A 22664-nucleotide genomic window follows, 5' to 3' on the forward strand; every position below is an offset into this window, starting at 1 on the left:
GTGACGTCATGATTCGGCGACGCAGGGACGCAGTGCGAGCGCCGCCCGGAAGTGAAGGGAGCGGATTACTCCGTCGCTGTTCCCGGCGGTCTCCGGGCCTCCCGGATTAGCCCGCTCCCCGCCGAGTGGAACGCTCGCCCATCCTCAGCACTCAGACTCCCGACACCTCTTCTACCCCTCGAGCTCACGTTGGTCTCGGCGCCTTGGGGACAACAAGTGAGCGGGTCTCTGTGACTTCTTTCCTTCTTGATGTGGGTAGAGAAGGGACTCTGGCCATCTCTAGCGTGGCAAACAGGTCTCTGGCCGGCCTCGCCCTCCCCCTTTTCCTCGGTCCATTAGGTTACATTCCTAAAGCTGACCGCCAAGGTCTATTCCCTTATTTGACCACTTCTTCCTCCTGAGGCTGACTACCAAGGACCAACAATCAAAATATTGAATTCCAGCAATCAAAAGCTCCCTTTGGCTATCCTAATTAATATGTCCAATAAAAGTTAAACACTTCTTTCTAACACGGAATTTCCCTTTTTACCTTTATAATTTGTCATTTTTCTGTCTCTATCTAGAGGCAGTCCTTTGACCCCCTCGGGGACAAATACCCCTTTCCCTCTCTCTTGTTCCTGTCCCCTTCTCCCTTGTGTCTTTGTCTCTAATTCCCTGCCCTCTGTCCCACGGGGCAAATAAATCTTTATGCTGAGAACTTGGTCTTGGGGTGTCCCACACCAATACTGGTCTCTTATAAATGGAAATTTTGTTGGTAGTTTATTTTCCTTTATCTTCTGTGTCTGCTTAGAGGTGATACCCTTGGCCTTTTCTTTACACTTTAATCTCACTTCAGGACTTTGGGCTGGTTCGCTGGATCTCTTTTCCCCTCTTCCCAAAGCCCTGCTTTCCGCTTTTAATTTGGCTCTTTTAATTGGTTTCTTGAGGGCAGGTGGTAGGACCTGGCGTGGGTTGCAAGGTGTGACTCTTGCCACTAGGTTGGGTAAGAGTCCTACAATAAGAACTCCTTTCTGCAGGCCTAGGTACTATCTTTTACAATTTTAGGATGTGATCACCCTGTTTTGTGAGACTTTGGGAAACTGAAACATAACCTCAGCCCTGAATTTCCAGGGTAACAAGCCCGGTGCATCGCGGCTTCCTTTGGATTTATTGTTTTAACCTTAGAAAGCCTTCAGTTGGATTCAGCAAGTGAGATCTTCGAGGGCCTTGCTTCTTCCAGAGCATGCTTATGCAGTAAAAAGTTCTACTTGGATTACAAAAAGAATGCCCTGGGTTTGGGGAATATGCTCAATAGCGAGCAAATTGCAGAACCCTGGGTTAGATCCTCAGCACTACAACAAAGACTGCTGGGAAAAGCCTGCTTGGCTCACTGGTATCATTTTGTCTGGTAATCAGTCATCCTTAGTTGTATCAGGAAGCCTCACTAATGTAAAAACAAACAAACAAACAAACCTAAAACTTTTGATGTAGGTCTAGTTAGCAAAGAAGAGGTGTGTGTGGTATTATCTAATAATAAACTGTTATTTACTAAATGTTTTTTTTGGGGGGGGGGGTTTCGAGACAGGGTTTCTCTGTGGCTTTGGAGCCTGTCCTGGAACTAGCTCTGTAGACTAGGTTGGTCTCTGTAGACCAGATCCGCCTGCCTCTGCCTCCAGAGTGCTGGGATTAAAGGCGTGCGCCACCATCGCCCAGCTTACTAAATGTTTCTTACTATAAAATGTTTAGTGTTGTCCAGTGGTAAAAATTCAATCAAGTAGGGTTGGAGAGATGGCTCAGCGGTTAAGAGCACTGACTGATCTTCCAGAGGTCCTGAGTTCAATTCCCAGCAACTGCATGATGGCTCACAACCACCCATAATGAGATATGGTGCCTCTTCTGGCCTGCAGGCATACATGTAGACAGAACACTCTATACTAAATAAATAAATACAGTTTTAAAAAAAACAATTCCCTAGTCAGGTAGTGGTGGCACACACCTTTTTAAAAAAAACTAACTTGGTAATAGTCCCAAGTTTTGAGTTCATATCCATTTGACTTCATGTACTTCCCTTGTGAAGTCTGCATTGACCCTATAAATAATTAGGACTGGAGAGATGGCTGAGCAGTTAAGGACACTGGCTGCTTTTCCAGACATCCTGAGTTCCCAGCACCCACTAGGTGGCTCACAATGGGATCTGATGCCTTCTTCTGGTGTGCAGGTCTACATGAAGACAAAGCACACATACATAAAATAATAAACATTCATAATAATAATAAATAATAATAAATTTCTACTTGGAGGCAGATGGTGGTGCTGCACACTGGAGGAAAAGGCGGGCAAATCTCTGAGTTCAAGCACAGCCTGGTCTATAGTGAGTTCCAGAACAGCCAGAGCTACACAGAGAGACTCTGTCTCAAAAAGCAAAACAAAAAAATATACTTTAAAAAAAAGGTGCTTTCCTCTCTGGGGAAGTTGGAGGAGAGAGATGTCTCATGAAGATGGAGCAGTTGGGGTAATGAGAACCGGTAACACACTTCACCTGAAAGATGTTTCCTTATCGCACACTCCTGGCCCTCGCCAGCTTGTGACTATGTTTCTTGTTCTCGGCACAAGGAGCCTCACAGCCACCGCACCTCTGCCATACTCTGTATCTTTGAGGGCAGTTGCTCACCTTGTTTACTACCAAGAATTATAGGATTCGTTTCACTAATTGTTTTCCAGTTATCATTTTCATCCATATATAATATGCACCACATCTTGATGTGAATAATGAATACTGTGAATAATAAACACAAGTCACATAGTTAGCATAGCACACCCTCACATAGTTGCCTTCTGTGTATAGGTGTGTGACGGAGAATACCAAATCTATTCTCTTAGCTAATCTTGATCTAGTACAGTTTCGTACGAGGGGGAATCCCTAGGAAAAGGGTGCGTCTACAACGGCTATTGATTTAAACTCAATGACTGTGGAGTGTTTGGAATAGTGCAGGTCCAGAATCTAATTAAAATTTCATGCTGTCATTAGTTCCCTAAAGATGTATTCTTTGCCCAAATCTGTGGTGTGGGACCCAAGTACTTTAATCTGCCATGCATGCATCTTTTAGTAGCCATTTGGATAGCCGGAAGTAGAATCATAAAGGGAAGATATGAGTTGCCACTTTAAGAATAATGTCATGTTTTCTTTGTAATATATGTGTAAAAGGCCATTCTTACAAAGTTTCTCCCTTGAGCGTAGTGCTGCTGAGTGTTCGATGTGGGCATGTGAATCTGTTGCACATCCAAAGCAGAGTCAGAGTTTATCTATGTAACTTATTCACCGTGTAAATACATTTCAAGTTTTTGTGATGTAATCTTGATTGATAATTCTGTTCAGAATTGCCTTTAGACTTAAAAAAAGGACAAAAACCATGTTGATCATGGATTTTATTTCCAGTGAATTAAAATATTTGCCTTTGACACGCCTTTGGAGTTTTGCATGTGGCTCTGAGGTATACTGTATTCTGTGAGGATTCTGTGAATGACATACACCACGCCTGTGCAGCGTATGGCCCCTCAATCCAGACACAAGCACAGCCTTTGGAAGTAGACACCAAAATAAGAAAATGACTTCATTATTTTACATGTGTGTGCGTCTGAGTATATGTATGCAGTTATGTGTGCCATGTACATGCAGTTGCGTGCAGAAGCCAGAAGAAAACATGGGAGTTACATGTGACGGAGAGCCCTTGTATGTGGGTGCTAGTAATAAAACCCTGGTCTCCTGGAAGAGCAGCCGGTACTCTTAACTTATGAGCCATCTCTCCAGCCCCTATCTCTTCTTTGTAAATTTTCAATTCTGTGTGCTATGCATGCATTTGCATGGGATGCGCACTTGGCTATACATACCTGCGGAAACCAGAGGAGTCCGGTCCCCCTGGAGCTGTACTTCAGGCAGTTGTGAGCCACTTGACACAAGTGTTGTGACTTGAACTCAGGTCCTCTACAAGACCAACATGAGGTCTAACCCCTGAACCATCTCTCCAGACCCAAGACTATAACTTTCAATCATCTTATTGACCAAAGAGAAAAATCAGAGCTGGGAATGGTAGCTCACACCTGTGATTCCCGCACATAGAAATGATTCAAGGAGCATGGTGCTTCCTTGCCTCCCAAATGCCCTTATAGCTACCAGCAAAAAGTTTCTGTTTTCTAAAAGCCCAAGTTTCAGAATCAACTGCCTCTAGCCCCAGTCCCCATGCACCATCCCACAGAACCTTTCCAGGGTTCACTGTCAGCTCCACGTTGGCCAGTGCCTTTAATCCCAGCACTTGAATAGGGAGGCAGAGGCAGGCGGATCTGAGTTCGAAGCCAGCTTGGTCTACAAAGCGAGTTCCAGGACAGTCAAATCTACACAGAGAACCCCTGTCACGTCTTTGCTTACATCACTCCTCTTTCCTGTGCCTCTTGGACTCTTTCATCTCTGTTGTGATTCACAGCGATGGGTAGAGAGTCCCTGTAGCACTGAGTCTCTGAGAATGTGTTAGATTTGTTGTATCACAGACTCCAGGCCTTCTGAATCAGAACCTTACCCCAAGTTCACCAGCCTTCCAATCTTCTGCTCGGATGACTATCTCAGATCCTTCAAACTTCCTATGTTGAAAACAGAAACTGACTCTATCCCATTAAAAAAGGATCTACCAAAATAAGATGTAGGGCTGAAGAGATGCTTAATGGCTAACCAGACTTGGGTTTGATTCCCAGTACACCACTGTGGCTCCCAACTATCCATGATTCTACTTCCAGGGGATCTGATGCCCACTTCTGGCCTCAACAGGCACCAGGCACTGATATGGTATCTCTCTCGCACACACACAAGATGAGTTCTTCAGTAGCATAACAAGCTATTTGAAGCCAGCCACTTTATAAAGTTTATTTGGTTCACAGTCTGGGAAACTAGGAATCCAAACAATATGTCACCAAGTCTGGCATCCCCTTTTAATGGGACGCCTGGCATCTCTTCATACAGACACTTCTCCTGAAAGACCCCGGTGTGAGGAGACTCTAACTGAAGTCACAGGACAACATGATCCCCCCTCCCCCAATAACTCACGAGAGACCGTTCTTGCTGCGATCACACGACGTTTATTGACAGGTACCAGTGCACTGGGGCCGAATTCATAACCCACGCAGGGGAGGAGTTCAACCAACAAGTAACTGGGAGAAGGGGTTTTTAAGGGAAAAACCACAGCCCAGTAATCCAAAGGGAGTAGGCAAGGGCATTGTAGAAAATTCCAAAAATACCAGTGATGATCACAAGGGGCAACTCCCTGTTTCAAGATTGCAATCTAAATTTACTTCAGCTAGTTCTTGAAACAGAGTCACTGAATCAGCTAATCCTAGAATTCTGATTCTTCCCTCCCTGCTTAAATTTTTGGCTCTATTTTTTTCCTGCTGGGGGGGGGGGTCTGGATTTATCCAGGTCTATCACTCCCCCACCAAAGTCACAAGAACCAGTCCTTAGGGCTCCACTCTAATGATCTCAGGCACTTCAGAAAGGTCCATTTCTAGACAGAACAGTCGGCTAAGGTTCTTCCCTCTTCTGACAGTTAGTGCAGGATTTACAGAAAGCAAGGCCTGCATGAGTTCAAGGAACAAACAAACTGCAGCTCTCAACTCCTGGCTCTTGCCCTTCTCGCACATAAAATTCCATTCAGCCTCTTGTAGCCAAGAGCCTGCAGCATCAAATCCAGTTACTTTCTCCTAAATGGGGCATGGGGGGAGAGGGAGATGGAACTAACACAGCATAAACAAACCTTCCCTTCCCTAAAGGAAGGAAGGATCTAGTGATGGAGAATGAGCTCAAGACAGAGGAAAAGCCAATGGGGCAAACATCTAATCCCAATTCTCCAAGTCACCTTCTCTGTTGTCCTTGTGTCTCTGTGGCCATCGTGTCCCTGTCATTCGCAGTATGTATTGCCGTGGATGAGGCACTGAGAGTTGCTCTGTCTGGACGTTTTGGCTCAGCCTTGCCTCTGTGTGGACGACTCTCTGTGGTGTCTCCACCTCTGGCATAGATCCAGATGTTACCTGAAGTCTAGAAGAAGGGCTTCTCCATGCTCCAGTTTGTTCGACCCTCGTGGCTGCTAGACAAGGTGGCGAGCTGATTGTCGCGACTTCCAGAGGCTTGCGCGTCATGCTGCTTGTGGCTTTCTGAGGCTGGTGTTTGAAGACACTGGGATCACTGCTCTTTTTCTGTGGTCTCCAATGTGGCTTCACTCCCACAGCTCCATGAGACATCACCCCATCAGACGAATTCCACAGGGACCCCCGCTTGAAGGCAGCCTTCCTGGCCTCCCAGGGTTTCCTCTTTAGCTGTGCTGAGAACTTCTGGAACTTCAAGTCTTTATTCTTTCTGCCTGCAACATCTCCAGTACTGGAACTCCAACGGCTGCGCCTTCTAGGTGCCACAACTGGGCTCTTGGGAATCAGGTCTGAAGTCAGGAGTCTCTTTGGCAGCAAAAATCCCAAGGCATCTTTGGCTCTCTCCTCTAATTTCTTCAAGGCATCCTTATTGCTGGGATTCAACCCCAGCAACCCCTGTTTGCCTAGGTAAGCTGTAATCTTCCTGCCTGCTCTCTTTATACCCCTAGGGCTCCTCTGGCTGAGTAGCTCTCTTTGAACCCTAAAAAAAGCTTTCTTAAAGACCTGTCTTCTTTTTCTCATTAGACTGTAAGCCTTTAAGAGTAGCCAGGCAGCTTCCTGGGTGCTTCTTTGTTTTGAGAGCTCCAGTGATAAGCACCGGGTGTGGTCACAATGAAGTACAGCCTTCCAGGGTGCCTCTGGACAAGGACACAGGGAAGCCAAACTCTTTGCCACGAGGTAACAAGGATGGCCTTTTCTCCACTTCCCAAGAGAATTCTTACGTTCTCCAGAAGCCTCATCTGCTTGGCCCTCATTGTCAGAAACCTCATCTGCAAGGCTGTCCTGGTCTGAAACCTCATCTGCATGACCTTCGCTGTCAGAATCTTCATCTGTATAGCTCTCATAGTCGACATAAAGGTCACATCCGTGGCCAACCTCACCTGCGTAGCCAATGTGGGCAGAAGCCTCATCTGCAAGGCTGTCCTGGTCAGAAACCTCATCTGCATGGCCTTCGTAGGCAGACACCTCATCTGCATGGCTCTGGTGGTCAGAAACCTCACCTGCACGTCCTTCGTGGTCAGAAACTTCATCTCCACTGCCCTCCTGGTCCAAAACCTCATCTGCATGGCCTCCGCGGTCAGAAACTTCATCTGCATAGCTCTCGTGGTCGGAAACCTCATCTGCGTGGCCATCACGGTCTCCATTCCCAGCCACGTGCTGGTTCTCTGAGCCTTCAAGCAAACTGTCTGCTGTCCAGCAGTCCCAGCTCACAGCAGCCTGCTGCTCCATACTCTCCCATCCTCTCCTTTTTAACCAGTCCCAAAAGATCATCCACAGGGCCAAGCACAGAAATAGAAAGAGCCACATTCTTCATAAAAGAAAAAACGGTCTACTTAGCTCTTGTTTCTTGGAGGCTGGAAATCCAGAAGATAAGTTGAAGGTACTGGCTGCTTCTGTTTCCATCTGAGTCTCCCCTGCCCTAAAAAAGCCTCCAGGATTACATAGGCCCCACCTACCCCAGTGCTTAATCTTGTAGAGGCAGACACACCCAGCCTCTTAAAACCATTAACAGAAGATTGAAGGTTAGGGTGTAGTAGTACACACCTTTAACCCCCACCAGACTGAGGCAGGAGGATCTCTGAGTTCAAGGCCAGCTGGCCCAAGGAAGGAGTTCAGCAAGGGCTCTAGAGCTGAAGAGAAATCCCGTCTCAAAAAACAAACAAGCCTGAGGATTTGGGCCAGCACGTGGTATTGCTGCCAAGCCTTAAAACCTGGGAGTTCAATCCCCAGGTCTCACAATAAAAGGAAGAGAGCCAGCTCCCAAAAGTTATTCTCTGATTTCTACATATGTGTTGTGGCATACACAAATTCAAACACATATACACACAAAAATACACGTAAAAAGCTGGGCAGTGGTGGCGCACGCCTTTTATCCCAGCACTCTGGAGGCAGAGGCAGGTGGATCTCTGTGAGTTCAAGGCCAGCCTGGTCTACAAGAGCTAGCTCCAGGACAGACTCCAAAAGCCACAGAGAAACCCTGTCTCGAAAAAATAAAACAAAACAAAAAAACATGTAAAACAATGAAAAGACTAAGGATCATGCTCCTGTCTGAGTTCAGTGGGACAGACATTACACACAGTTACCCATAGTTGGGTGGAAATGGATAACTTTCATTTAGACCTATTAATATTGTTACTCTAGTTTTTGTTTGTTTGTTTGTTTTTTGTTTTCGAGACAGGGTTTCTCTGCAGCTTTTGAGCTGTCCTGGAACTAGCTTTTGTAGACCAGGCCGGACTTTAACTCATAGAGATTTTCCTGCTTCTGCCTCCCAAGTGCTGGGATTAAAGGCGTGCACCTCCAACGCCCTGCATTTGTTTTCTTTAAGAGAAGGTCTACACTACGCAGAACTGACTGACCTGGAACTTAACCAAGTACACTAGGTTAGCCAACTCAGAGATCCACATACTGGGATCAAAGGTGGTTTCTTTTCTTTTTTTATTTTGGTTTTTCGAGACAGGGTTTCTCTGTAGCTTTGGAGCCTGTCCTGGAACTCCCTTTGTAGACCAGGCTGGACTGGAACTCACAGAGATCCGCCTGCCTCTGCCTCCAGAGTGCTGGGATTAAAGGCGTGTGCCACCACCGCCCGGCCCAAAGGTTCTTTCCACCACACCTGATTTACTAGATTTTAATCTCTTACTGGATGCTTTTAATCCATTAGACTTTCTCAGAGGTAAGTTCTATAAAGAAACTTCTGAAAGTTTTCTCAAAGGAAAGTTCTATAAAGTTATGGGCGGTGGTGGCAAGCCTTTAATCCCAACACTGGGGGGGGGGGGGTTCTCTGACTTCAAGGTCAACCTGGTCTACCAGAGCTTGATCCAGGAAAGGCTCCAAAGCTACAGAGAAACCCTGTTTCAAAAAACAAACAAACAAACTAAAAAAAGGTTTGCTTATATATTTTTAAAATTATGTATGTATATGTGTGTCTATGCATGTGAGTACAGGTTACAGGCCAAGAAGGGCGTCAGGTAGTCTGGAGCTAGAGTTCCAGGTGTTTGAGAGTCCCTCAATGTGGAGTGGGTGCTGGGAATGGAAGTTGGCAAGGATACTCCACACTTTCAGCCCCTGAGCCATCTCTCTTGCGGCCCCCCTGTTTTTAATTCCTGAGGCAGCTCTGTTGTTTCCCCCTAATACTTGTACTAATTTACATTCTCACCAGCCAATACCAGATCAACAAAATAGTCACCAAGAGAATACGTGAGTGAAATAGTTAATTAAAGCCTGCTGAAAACAGAAATGAAAATCAGCCTTGCGGGGGAAAAAAAAATTGAGACCTGCAAATTGAAAAAGTAGCAAAACAATCAGTAGTCACAGGAATAGCTCCCTCTTCAATTAGGGAACCGCGCGGGTGGGGAAGGGGTCAGCTCTCACTCTGGAATAAATGAAGAAACCTGGGTTACCCGAACCAGATCTACAAGGAGGAAAAGACAGGTGAGGGTGGAAAGCAAACCAAGAACCCAAACTCCAGGAGGAAACTCCCCCAATGGAGCACGTCTTCCGAGTTCCCTATGGCTTGCACCAAGGTTATGGGGTCACACAGCCTCTGAACCACCCTAGCCTCTGGGGACCCTGTAAACAGCAAGACTGGAGTAACGTGTGTCCTCCTGTTTTCCTGGCCAGGCCAGTGCCTATGGTACCAGCAAATGCCTCCGAGTCCTGCATGTACCCTTACAAGAGGGCTCAGCTTCAGGCCATTCTCACCCAGATAAACCCCAACCTGAGCCTACGGCTATGCAAGGCCAACACTAAGGAGGTGGGCGTACAGGTGAACCTTCGGGTGGACAGGTGGGTGCAGTGCTCACTGGGGCCTCAGACCCTACACAGCAGCTTCTTCTCGGACAGAAGCAGCCTCAGGAAGCCTGCGGAGATTTACCAGAGAGCCTTGATTCAGCTACCTAAGGACGAGGAAGACAGAGGAAGCCAAGAGCTTAAAGGACCTGCAGAGGCCAGTCAGTTGCTGCCACCTACGTCGAGGCCAGATGGTAACAAGCAGGAGAGCCTCCCACAGCTGAAGGAAGTCGGGGAGGAAGACACCCCCAGGTCTGGGGACAGGAAAAGCAAGCTGGTATGTGGAAACACAGACACAGTCCACTTGGGAAGCTCAGCTTCCAGCTGCACGGTAGCTTCTCCCTCCTCAAGCCCTCACCAGCACCGTCCTTCCTCCTTCCATTTCCAAAGCAGTAAGTCTGTCTCTTTTCTGCCTTTCCTTTGGTGAGGAAAGTGGAGTTTTGTAGGTGGCAGCTGACTGAATTAGTGGAGCCGCATAAAGAATAGCTGAAAGCGAAGCCCAGGCAGTCAACTTTACATTTAGGTTATCCGTTATGAGATGAGGAGCTAGATCCCACCCTACCCCACCCCCATTGTTAATAGACTCCCGTTTCTCTTCATTTTCAGTTTTTGGAACCAAAATACGGCTATTTTCACTGTACAGATTGTAACACCAGATGGGAGAGTGCTTACGTGTGGTGCATCTCTGGTACCAATAAAGTAAGCAAACCTGGGGAAGGGGCGCCGAGGCCTGGAAAGCATGGGTGTTAGTGGGAGAACACAGTTTCCACTTCTTCACCTCGGCATCCTTGCTGACAGGCAGTCATGGTGAATCTTATGGTGACACTCCCATTAAATGTGAACGGCAATGTCTAAATAAGTAACTAAGTATACTACCAGGAGCTGTAACACGTAAGCTCATAAGTGCAGCCCTTGAGAGGAGAAGGATCAGGTCCTGACCAGTGTAGGCCATATAGAAAGATCTTCACACACATCTCAAAAACAAACAAGTTGGCACAGCTTTAGTCCCAGCACTTGAGAGACAGCTGCAGGTGGATCTGTGAGTTCGAGGCCTGGTCTACAGAGTGAGTTCCAGGACAGCCAGAGCTACATAGTGAGACTCTGTCTCAAAACAGAATAAGCCAAAAACCTCTCCAGTGTCTAGGAAAAGAACAGGCTGGAGAAATGGGGACTCTGGAGCTGGGTGTGACAGACAGGCCTGCAGTCTCTGCGCTTGGGAAGTAGAGGCAGGCAGAGGTCACATTAAAGGCCAGTCTGGGCTACATTAGGTCCTAATTCAGAAGACAAGACCAATCTCCTCCTCCTGTACTGGGGTTATATAATATAACTCCTTTCTCAACTCAAAACAACAAATAAATGTCTTCTTTTTTTTTTCTTTTTCTTTTTTTTTTTGGTTTTTTTTTTTTTGTTTTTGTTTTTGTTTTTTTCGAGGCAAGGTTTCTCTGTGGCCTTGGAGCCTGTCCTGGAACTAGCTCTGTAGACCAGGCTGGTCTCGAACTCACAGAGATCCGCCTGCCTCTGCCTCCCGAGTGCTGGGATTAAAGGCGTGTACCAGCACTGCCCGGCAATGTCTTCTGATAGGAGCTGTGCAGACCAAAGTGCAGTGTGGTAATAGGTTCAATGACGCCCGTGGCTTGGAAGCAGTGCAGAAATGACACAGAAGTGGGGGGTTAGTCTGTCTAACAGACCACATCCTGATGTCCAAATAAGACGTTAAAGCAGTGGTTCTCAACCTGTGGGTCGTGACCCCTTTGGCTGTCGAGTCCTTCATGGGTTGCGTGAGACCATCAGAAAACACAAATATTAACATTATGAGTTGTAACAGTAGCAGAAATTTATGAAGTAGCAATGAAAATAATGTTATGGTTAGGGGTCACCACAACATGAGAAACTGTAGCAAAGGGGCATAGCATTAGGAAGGTTGAGAAGCACTGCTTTAATGTAACAGAAAGGACAGGCATGGTGGCATTGGGAGGCAGAGAAAATGCCAACTCTGCAAGTTTGAAGCGGGGTTGGTCCTACATAGCAAGTTCAGGCCAGCCAGGATTACACAGTTGAGATTTTATTTTATCTTTTTTATTTTCAATTAAAAAAAAGAAAACAAGGGGCTAGAGAGATGATCTCAGAGGTTAGGAGCACTGCCTGTTCATCCGAAGGTCCTGAGTTCAATTCCCAGCAACCACATGGTGACTCACAACCATCTGTAATGAGATCTGGTGCAGAATACAGTATATGTAATAAATAAATAAATTTAAAAAAAAGAAAGAAAACCAGGGATATTGCTAAGTAAACCAGGGAGAAAATGTTCAGGAGACAATGCACAAAGCCTAGAACGTAGACAACGCTGATGGGTAGTCATAAGGCTCTAAATGCAAGTGGAAAGTTAGATATTTCAGGACAAAATGACTGGGCCAAAAGGAAGAATTGGCCCCCACACTGACCAAACCCAGTGATTGCTGTGCTCTGTGGAGTACCTACTATGGTCTCTCTATGTTGCTGAGTAGTCATCAGAATTATAGAAAAAGGAATGCTAGCTCAATTTTACAAGTGAAGGAAATTGTAAGTGACTGATAAAACTTAGAGCTTAAAACCTCAAAGTATGTAGGGCTAGGGATATGGCTCAGTGGTTAAGAGCATTGACTATGCTTCCAGAGGACCCGGGGTTCAATTCCCAGCACCCACATGGTAGCTCACATCAGTCTGTAACTCCAGTCTCAGGGGAGCAAATACCCTTAGGCAGACATATAGGAAAAAAAAAACAATGAGCTGGGCTGTGGTGGTGCATGCCTTTAATCCCAGCACTGGGGAGGCAGAGGCAGGCGGATCTCTGTGAGTTCAAGGCCAGCCTGGTCTACAAGAACTACTTCCAGGACAGGTACCAAAGCTACAGAGAAACCTTGTCTAAAGAAAAAAAAAACCACCAATGCACATAAAATAAAAATGAATAATTAAAAAAAAATAGGAACTCATGTATGTGACTGGAGGATCGGCTCATTGGTTCAGAGGTCTGGGTTTAAAAAAAAAAGAGGGTTTGAGTCCTAGCACCCACATCGTGACTCCTAACTATCTGTAGCTCCAGTCCCAAGGGATCTAAAGCCTTCTCCTGGCCTCTTCTGGGCCATGTTCATGGTGTACAGACACACAGGCTGGCAAACAAAACAAACAACAACAACCACAACAAAAATCTCTCAAGGGTAGAGGTTCCATACAAGACAAGCAACATAATAAAGTGATGGAACACATTGTATCAAAAGAGCTGGCGGCAGGGCTAGAGAGGTGGCACAACACTTAAAGGCTCTCACCGCTCTTATAGACACCGACATGGCAGATAACAACCACTTGTAACTCTGGTTCTAAGGGATCCGGTGTCCTTTTCTGACCTCTGTGTGTACTGCATATACTTTTAAATAATTAAAAAATAATAATTTTAAAATAAAATTTTAAGTAAAAAAAATAAGCAAATTAAACACAACATCTAGGGACCGAGGAAATGTGTGCATATATCAGCTTGTATTAAACAAGCCAATTTCTCTTTAGGTTTATTTCAAACAACTCTGTTGCAAGTGCCAAAGGAAATTTAATCCTTACCGAGTAGAAGCAATCCAGTGTCAGGTAAGTGCACAGAAAGCTTCGACTCCATCACAAAGTGTTTGGATCGTACAGGCCTGGGTCTTGGCATGGGGATACTCGGTCTTCTGTATGGTGGATGCTTAGATTATTATAGGAAAAGGAATAAAATCATAAATTTCATTAATTTTTTATTTTTGGAGAGAAAGAGAGGGAAGATCCAGTCTTTTAAGTTTCCTTGTGTCAGCCATGAGCCTTATGACTATAACACAGCAGATTCAGAAGTTCAGGGCTAGTCTGGGCTTCTTGGTGCTCTTCCTCAATAACCAAAACAAACCAGAAAGCTGCCTTTTGTAATGTGCTTATGCACAGTATCTTTGGAACATCTCCCTTTTGATGGTTAACCATCAAAATGCTAGGCCGTTTTGCATGCATTGTTTCCATGGCCTGAATTAACCCTTGTGAAGATGTTCCCATTCTTCAGGCCACAATGTCAAGTTCAAGGAAGATGTGGTAGGTTGCCAGGGGTCAGGTTTATAGCTTAAATCTTGATTGGATATCATGGCATCTTCAAGGTTTGGAAAGTCTCTGAGTTTAGATGACTTTTTTTTTTGGAGTCAGGAAGGTTTGGGGTAGAAAGAAGGTCCAGTGGTTAAAAGGCCCAGTGGCTGCTCTTCCAGAGGACCTGAGTTTGATTCCCAGCTCCCACCTTAGGAGCTTTACAACTGCCTGCAAATCCAGATTAAGGAGATCTTCTGCCCTCTTCTGGCCTCTATGTGCACCCGCAGGCATACGTGTACATCCACACAGATTCACACACATACACATAAATAAAATTAAGGAAATCTTTCTTCTAAAGGTTACAGGGAGAAGAGAGCATACTAGGGTTTGAATTCAAGGCATCTTTGCAAGCTAGGCAAGCGCTCTGCCCCTGAGCTATACCTTTATCCAAACAGCCATTTATTTTTAGACTCCTTCACTTACAATATGTTCTTCTTGGGTTGACACCTAGGGTTGGAGGGAGGTAGATCTTGCCCAAGGCTGTGGTAATACCTCTGTGTGTGTGTGTGTGTGTGTGTGTGTGTGTGTGTGTGTGTGTGTGTGTGTGTAGGGTTGTGTATGTGTAGGGTTGTGTGTGGGTCAGGTTACCACCTCAAAGGTTATTAAGTTTTTGAAAATGAAATGACCTGGGACAGAATGGTTACAAGAAATCCATGAAAGGGCTGGAGAGATGGCTCAGTGGTTAAGAGCATTGCCTGTTCTTCCAAAGGTCCTGAGTTCAATTCCCAGCAACCACATGGTGGCTCACAACCATCTGTAAACAGGTCTGGCGCCCTCTTCTGGCCTTCAGGCATACACACAGAGAGAGAATATTGTATACATAATAAATAAATAAATATTAAAAAAAAAGAAATCCATGAAAATGAGAATCATAATCATCAATAATCTGTAATTGAAAAAAATTGAAAGAAGAACATTCCTCCTCTTTGGATCTTAGAGTAGGAAGATCCAAACAAAAATTGCCCATAAGGCCAGGCGGTGGTGGCATGGTGGCGCACGCCTTTAATCCCAGCACTCCTGAGGGAGGCAGAGGCAAGTGGATCTCTGAGAGTTCAAGGCCAGCTTGGTCTACAAGAGCTAGTTCCAGGACAGGCTCCAAAGTCACAGAGAAACCCTGTCTCGAAAATCAAAAAAAAAAAAAAAAGTTACTGATATTGATGAGTGTGTGTTGGACCAAGCACCTTGATTGAAGTGACTTTTTTATTTTATCATATAAATTAAAATTATATAGAGAAGTCAAAGACTTAAACTTATCCTGTCCTGATGGGATAGTGGCTGGTAATAATGCAAATTGGTTCAGAAGATTTGCATTATTGAAGACCTATGAGAAGACAGTAGGTTTAACAGGTTAGATACTAGGGCAGGAGGTTGACTTGTGGGTAAGGGTGCTTACTGTTCTTGCAGAGGGCCCAGATTCAATTCCTAGCTATCATAATTGGGCAACTCGCAGCCATCGGTAGCTCCAGTTTCCAGGGATCTGATGCCTCCGACCTCCACATGCTCCTGTGCACATGTGGTACATATAAACTCACACAGGCACATACACACACATAAAATAAACAGATATTTTAACAATTGAAATATTGGATGCATCAGAATTCTTTTTTTTAATCTTTTGGAGGCCCCCCCCCCAAGCCCCATGATGGGGACTGGTCTGTCTCTGTTGCTGGCTACCCTGGAACTCACTATGTAGACCAGGCTGGCTTACAGCTCTTCTGAGAGTCTCTTGTCTCTCCCTCCGAGTGCTAGGATTAAAGGCATGAGCACTCAGTCAGGCTGCATAAGAATTCGTAATTATTTATTTAGTTAGTTTTCGTTTTTTGATACAGGGTTTCTCTGTATAACAGCCCTCGCTATCCTAGAACTAGCTCTGTAGACCAGGCTGGCCTCTGATTTACGTAGATCTGCCTGCCTCTGCCTCCCGAGTGCTGGGATTAAAGGCATGCACTACCATTGCCCGGTTATTTATTTTTTTTAAAAAAAAGATTTATTTAGGCCAGGCGCGGGTGGATCTCTATGAATTCGAGGCCAGCCTGGTTTACAAGAGCTAGCTCCAGGACAAGCTCCAAAGCTACAGAGAAACCTTTGAAAAACAACAACAAAAGATTTATATACTTATATATATTAAATATATATGTATGTATTTATATGGATATGTATAAGTTCATGGAAGTCAGAAGAGGGCATTGAATTTCCCTAGACCTGGAGTTATGGTTTTACGGCTGGTTGTGAGCCTCCACGTTGGTACTGACAACAGAACCCAGGCCCTCTGTTTTTGTTTTGTTTTGTTGGTTTGTTTTGTATTGTTTTGTTTTTGTTTTTTGAGAAGGGGTTTCTCTATCTCTGGCTGTCCTGGAACTCATTCTGTAAACCAGGCTGGCCTTGAACTCAGAGAGATCCACCAGCCTTTTGCCTCCCTGAGCAGGCCACCCAGATTGCATAAGAATATACCTTTAATCTCAGGCAGAGGATTGCGGGTCTCTGTGAGTTTGAAACCAGTCTGGTCTACAGAGTGAGTTCCAGGGCCGGCAAAGCTACACAGAGAAACCCTCTGGGGGGAGGGGAGGAAGAAAAAAGAAAGAAAGGAAAAAAAGTCTTAATGGTTTCAAGATGAAATTTTAAAGCAAGTAGCAAAACTGACAGCTTTAGATTAACTCAGAGCCTTCAAATTGTGGGCTGAACAGCATGGTCTAACAACATCCATTCCAATATATTAGGCTCACAAATTCCGGACTTATAGGTGGGACCTATAAATCCATGCCCAACAAGGATAATTATTTTATTTTATTTTTTAAAGATTTATTTATTGTGTATACAGTATTCTGCCTACATGCATGCCTGCAGGGCAGAAGAGGGCACCAGATCTCATTACAGATGGTTGTGAGCCACTATGTGGTTGCTGGGAATTGAACTCGGGACCTTTAGACGAGCAGGCGGTGCTCTTAACCACTGAGCCACCTCTCCAGTCCTTTCTTTTCTTCTCTTCTCTTCTCTTCTCTTCTCTTCTCTTCTCTTCTCTTCTCTTCTCTTCTCTTCTCTTCTCTCTCTCTCTCTCTCTCTCTTTCTTTTTTGAGATAAAGCTTACTGTGTTTCCCTGGCTGACCTGCAATTCACTCTTAGAGCAGACTGGCCTCAAACTCACGGAAATCTGCCTGCCTCTGTCTCCCCAGTGTGTGCCATCATCATTTGGAAAGGATAGTTATTTTCATGTCATTTTTAAAATTGTTTTTTGAGACAACGTCTTGGTTGGCCTGGAATTCGATCTGCCAGCCTCTGTCTCCTGAAATGCTGGGATTAAAGGCGGGTAGCATGACTCCCATTTTAAGCATAGTTATTTTAAATTTAGTGTCAGATAAATCTATTAACTTGACCTCCCTTGGGGCTGTTGTCTCTCCTCTTGGTGTGTCAAGCTTGCTGTTTTGTCTCCTCATAGGCATATTTATTTATTTTGTTTGTGTTTTAAGACAGGATTTCTCTGTGTAGCCCTGGCTGTGCTGAAACTCGCTCTGTAGACCAAGCTGGCCTCGAACTTACCGAGATCCACCTCTGCCTCCCAAGTGCTGGATTAAAGACACGCACCAGGGCTGGAGAGATGGCTCAGAGGTTAAGAGCACTGCCTGCTCTTCCAAAGGTCTTGAGTTCAATTCCCAGCAACCACATGGTGGCTCACAACCATCTGTAATGGGGTTTGGTGCCCTCATCTGGCCTGCAGGCATACAGACAGAATATTGTATACATAATAAATAAATAAATATTAAAAAAAATAAAGACAGGCACCACTGTCATCTGGCTATGCCTAGGTATTTTTGATTGTGTGCTAGCATTGCATATAACAATCTGTAGTGCCAACTTTTTTTTTTTTTTTGGTTTTTTGAGACAGGGTTTCTCTGTGGTTTTGGAGCCTGTCCTGGAACTAGCTCTGTAGACCAGGCTGGTCTCGAACTCACAGAGATCCGCCTGCCTCTGCCTCCCGAGTGCTGGGATTAAAGGCGTGAGCCACCACCGCCCGGCTTGTAGTGCCAACTTGTGGCTTAGGACTTGTGCCCGCTTCTCACAGGCCGATGGACACTAGTAATTTCTGACCGTGCATGTTTTCTACCCATGGCTGGTCTGTTTTGAGACAGATCTTCAGATCTGTGATGGCAGGCTTAGTTTTTTTTTAATATTTATTTATTTATTATGTATACAATATTCTGTCTGTGTGCATGTCTGCAGGCCAGAAGAGGACACCAGACCTCTTTACAGATGGTTGTGAGCCACCATGTGGTTGCCGGGAATTGAACTCGGGACCTTTGTAAGAGCAGGCAATGCTCTTAACCACTGAGCCATCTCTCCAGCCCCCGGCAGGCTTAGTTTTGGTTAATCCTTATTCAGTAGGTATGGCCCTGGGTCGCTAGACCAGCTCTGAGCTGCTGGGGGCAGTGCTCTTTCACTCTGGTGTACCCCTTTATCCCTGTCCCCTCGTTCATCTCCTTTCCAGTTGCTGTCCTCTCACCTCATCCAGAACTGCCAGGTACTGTTCCATCTGGTGACTCCGTAGCCTCTTTGGTGACAGGTGTCCACCCCACTCCATAAAGTCAGTACTGTAAGATAGTATAGGAGTGAAGTCCCGGAGTTTGATGAGATCACCTTGTTGTTCTGCCTGTCTCTACCTCCAGCATTCTGGGATTAGAGGTGTGTGTCACCACCACTGCTGGGCCTTGATATTTATTTATATCTTGTATATAGGAGTTTTGTCTACAGGTATGAATGTGAACTATGTGTGTACAGTGCCAACTGAGACCAGAGAAGGTCAGGGAATTCCCTAGAACTAGAGTTACAGGCTGTGGTGAGCCACCATGTTGATACTGGGCTTCAAACCTGGGTCCTCTACAAGGGTAACATAGGCTCAATTGCTTAGCCATCTGTCCATTTTCCTTAGATCTTATTGTCTTTTAAATTTTTTCTATAGTGGGAAATAGAAACCAATTTGTAGGAGACACATCTTAAAACTTTTATTTACTTTTTATACCAGTCCCTAAGTTAGGTTCACTTACAGATCTGTGTTTTCTCCTTATTAATGCGCTGGCTGTTCTCTCCACAGCCTTAAGCAACTGTTCTAGGTTCAGCTTTTCTAACTGTCAGGAGGCTTGATAAGCATTATCTAATCCACTATAGAAAGAAGTAGAAATCTAGCTTTAGAATAACTTCATTTGGTCTGGCTTTTTCTTTCTTTCTTTCTTTCTTTCTTTCTTTCTTTCTTTCTTTCTTTCTTTCTTTCTTTCTTTCTTTTATTTTGGTTTTTCGAGACAGAGTTTCTCTGTGGCTTCGGAGCCTGTCCTGGAACTAGCTCTTGTAGACCAGGCTGGTCTCGAACTCACAGAGATCCGCCTGCCTCTGTCTCCCGAGTGCTGGGATTAAAGGCGTGCGCCACCATCGCCCAGCATGGCTTTTTCTTTCTTAAAGAGGGGGAATAAGGGGCTAGAGAGATGGTTCAGCAGTTAAGAACACTGGTTACTCTTCCAGAGGTGCCTGAGTTCAATTCCCAGGAACTACATGGTGGTTCACAATCATCTGTAATGAGATCTGGTGCCCCCTTCTGTCATGCAGGCATACACGCAGGCAGAACATTATACATAATGAATAAATCTTTAAAAAAAAATAAACAAGAAGGGTGTTAATTCGGTGAATGGATCTACATGAGGTACTTGGAATGATGCCAGTCAAGCAGAACCCCGTTTTGGAATTAATTTGTAAGAAAGGATGCTCCTCCACTAGAGGAGGGAGGATGTGACTGTTGTCTGGTGTTGAGTAAACTGAAGACTTCTGCTTGGGAAACACTAATGCTCGTCCTCTGTCTTCAGGCCACAGCCCTCCTGTTTGATTTAATGATTCCCTGCACACTGCCTCTAACTCTATTGGTTATAGATATGTAAAATGACACAGACACTCTAAGAAGCCCACCTCACCTTATTTTACTATTGTCTTGGTTGGCACGGTGATATTCTCATGAGCAGCTTCAGTGATCATTCAGGTGGCGTTTGAAGGGAAAAAAACAGGCAGTTTCGTGAAAGTTAGAAAGAGGCTTCTTGTGGAACTTGGAGGAAGCCACAGCTACAGGATGAAGGGTGGGGGGAAGGGGTCTTTTTGGTTGGCGGGCTACACTTGGAACACTAATTGATCATTTAACTGTCCTAATTTTGCCTCCCAAAGACCTGCTCCAAATCCTGTTGTGCCTGTCCTCAAAAGAAAAGACACATTGACATCAGGAGGCCACATCGCCAGGAGCTCTGCGGTCGCTGCAAAGACAAGAAATTCTCCTGTAGCAATGTTTACAGCTTTAAATACATCCTGTGACAGCAGGGCCAGTTTCTGGTCTGTAGACTTGGCAGGGGCATAGTGCTCTGTGCAAGTTGGCTCTGCCTAGACAATGGAGAGCAGTCAGAGTGTTTGTGCTTGTTGTAGGTTGGGAAACAGTTGTACGATGTGAATAGAATAAAATAAAAGCATGTGAACTAGATAGATCTTGAGAAGCACATTAATGGTAATTCCTCGGTAAAAACTGTAGTGTACAGGAAATGGTAGCTACTGATAAGAAGGAGGAGGAGAGCCAGGCAATGGTGGCGCACGCCTTTAATCCCAGCACTAGGGAGGCAGAGGCAGGCGGATCTCTGTGAGTTCGAGACCAGCCTGGTCTACAGAGCTAGTTCCAGGACAGGCTCCAAAGCCACAGAGAAACCCTGTCTCGAAAAACCAAAAAAAAAAAAAAAAAAAAAAAAAAAAAAAAAAAAAAAAAGGAGGAGGAGGAGAAAAGTCAGGCAGGCGTGGTGGCCCACACCTTTAAATCCAGCCCTTGGAAGGCAGAAGCAGGCAGAGCTCTAAATTCAAACCAGCCTGGTCTAAAGAGCAAGTTCCAAGGCAGCCAGACCTATACACGCAAACCCCATCTCAAAACAAAACAAATACAAGAAAAAAAAAATTTTTTTTAAGTGATTAACAATTTTCTTGGGACAGAGCGTTTAACTGGCCTGAAACTCATTATATAGAACAAGCTGGCCCCAAACTCAGTGAGCTGCCCGTCTCTGCCTGCCTAGTGCCGAGATTAAATATGTGACGAATTGTTTTGAGCTAGGTCCTATAGTCAACAGGAATGCTCGCTGCCTCCCGTAGTGCTGGGATTAAAGGCGTGCGCCGCCCTGCCTGGCTCCAGAGTGGCTTTTTAATAAACAAGTCCTGCTTTCGCCCCAACTGGCCACCAACTCGCTCTCCTGCTGGGATTGCAGTTTGCATTTCCTCCTCCTCCTCCCTACTTTTGAGACAGGACATCATGAACACCTCCTAGGTGAGGGGAGAGGTGGAGGCAGGCAGGTCATAAAGAAGAACTGGGATTTGAAGTTGGGCTGACCAGGCCTTGCTCCCTGACTGTAATGACTGGGTTTCTGTTTTCCTTCTAACTAGGATGGTACTACATGATGCATAGGGCTAAAACAGGGAAACCCACTGAGTGACTAGGAGTAGATGATGTGACAAAAGGGACCTTGAGATAGGGTACCTGAGAGAGGGAACAACAATAGCAAGGGTTCTAAGGGTTCTTAACATGTTCTAGGGCCCACGTCGGATGTGGAAGACACGCTAGGTCGTAAAGCTGCTGCTGCTGCTGCTGCTGCTGCTGCTGCTGCTGCTGCTGCTGCTGCTGCTGCTGCTGCTGCTGCTTCTTCTTCTTCTTCTTCTTCTTCTTCTTCTTCTTCTTCTTCTTCTTCTTCTTCTTCTTTTTCAAGACAGGTTTCTCTGTAGCTTTGGAGCTGTCCTGGAGCTAGCAATTTTTTAAAAATATTTATTCATTTATTATGTATACAATATTCCGTCTCTGTGTATGCCTGTAGGCCAGAAGAGGACACCAGACCTCATTACAGATGGTTGTGAGCCACCGTGTGGCTGCTGGGAATTGAACTCAGGACCTTTGGAAGAGCAGGCAATGCTCTTAACCGCTGAGCCATCTCTCCAGCCCCTGGAGCTAGCAATTGTAGACCAGGCTGGCCTCAAACTAAAAGAGATCCGCCTGCCTCTACCTTCCAAGGGCTTGGATTAAAGGCATGTGCCACCACAGCCCAAAACTGTTCTTTTCTATGTAGACCACATTTCTGAGAAAGTCTAATGAATTAACAACATCCAGTAAGAGTAAAAACTAGTAAATTAGGTATGGAGGAAACCACCTTTGATCCCAGCATGCAGATCTCTGAGCTGCCTAACCTAGTCTACTTGGTTAAGTTCCAGGTCAGTCAGGTGTGCCTAATGTAGACCTTGGCTCAAAGAAAACAAACAAGAGGCACTGGTGGTGCACCACGCCTTTAATTCCAGCACTTGGGAGGCAGAGGCAGGTAAATCTCTGTGAACTAGTTCCAGGACAGCTCCAAAGCTACAGAGAAATCCTGTCTTGAAAAAATGCAAGCCGGGCAATGGTGGCGCATGCCTTTAATCCCAGCACTCGGGAGGCAGAGGCAGGCGGATCTCTGTGAGTTCGAGATCAGCCTGGTCTACAGAGCTAGTTCCAGGACAGCCTCGAAAGCCACAGAGAAACCCTGTCTCGAAAAAACAAAACAAAATAAAAC

The 22664-nt window shown here is 45.4% G+C and overlaps 1 protein-coding gene across 3 annotated transcripts; it reads left to right on the plus strand.

Annotated features, from left to right (window-relative positions):
* Positions 1-69: 69 nt before the first annotated feature.
* Positions 70-20518, plus strand: Zar1l (zygote arrest 1 like). Of its 3 annotated transcripts, none has more exons than XM_075956630.1 (4): positions 9644-10246; positions 10531-10647; positions 13486-13560; positions 20269-20518. In XM_075956630.1, exons 1-4 carry the CDS (start codon positions 9644-9646, stop codon positions 20410-20412), a joined length of 939 nt encoding a protein of 312 aa, XP_075812745.1. In that variant the 3' UTR covers positions 20413-20518. The 3 variants fall into 3 exon arrangements, 2 of the variants coding, with proteins under 2 accessions (XP_075812745.1, XP_075812755.1); XM_075956640.1 differs by having other exon boundaries at positions 9644-10225; positions 10555-10647; XR_012908903.1 differs by lacking the exons at positions 9644-10246; positions 13486-13560; positions 20269-20518 and adding exons at positions 70-216; positions 4988-5113 and having other exon boundaries at positions 10555-10626.
* The last annotated feature ends 2146 nt before the right edge of the window (positions 20519-22664 follow it).

The sequence above is a fragment of the Microtus pennsylvanicus genome, chromosome 1, assembly GCF_037038515.1.
Source record: "Microtus pennsylvanicus isolate mMicPen1 chromosome 1, mMicPen1.hap1, whole genome shotgun sequence".
Classification (NCBI taxonomy): Eukaryota; Metazoa; Chordata; class Mammalia; order Rodentia; family Cricetidae; genus Microtus; species Microtus pennsylvanicus.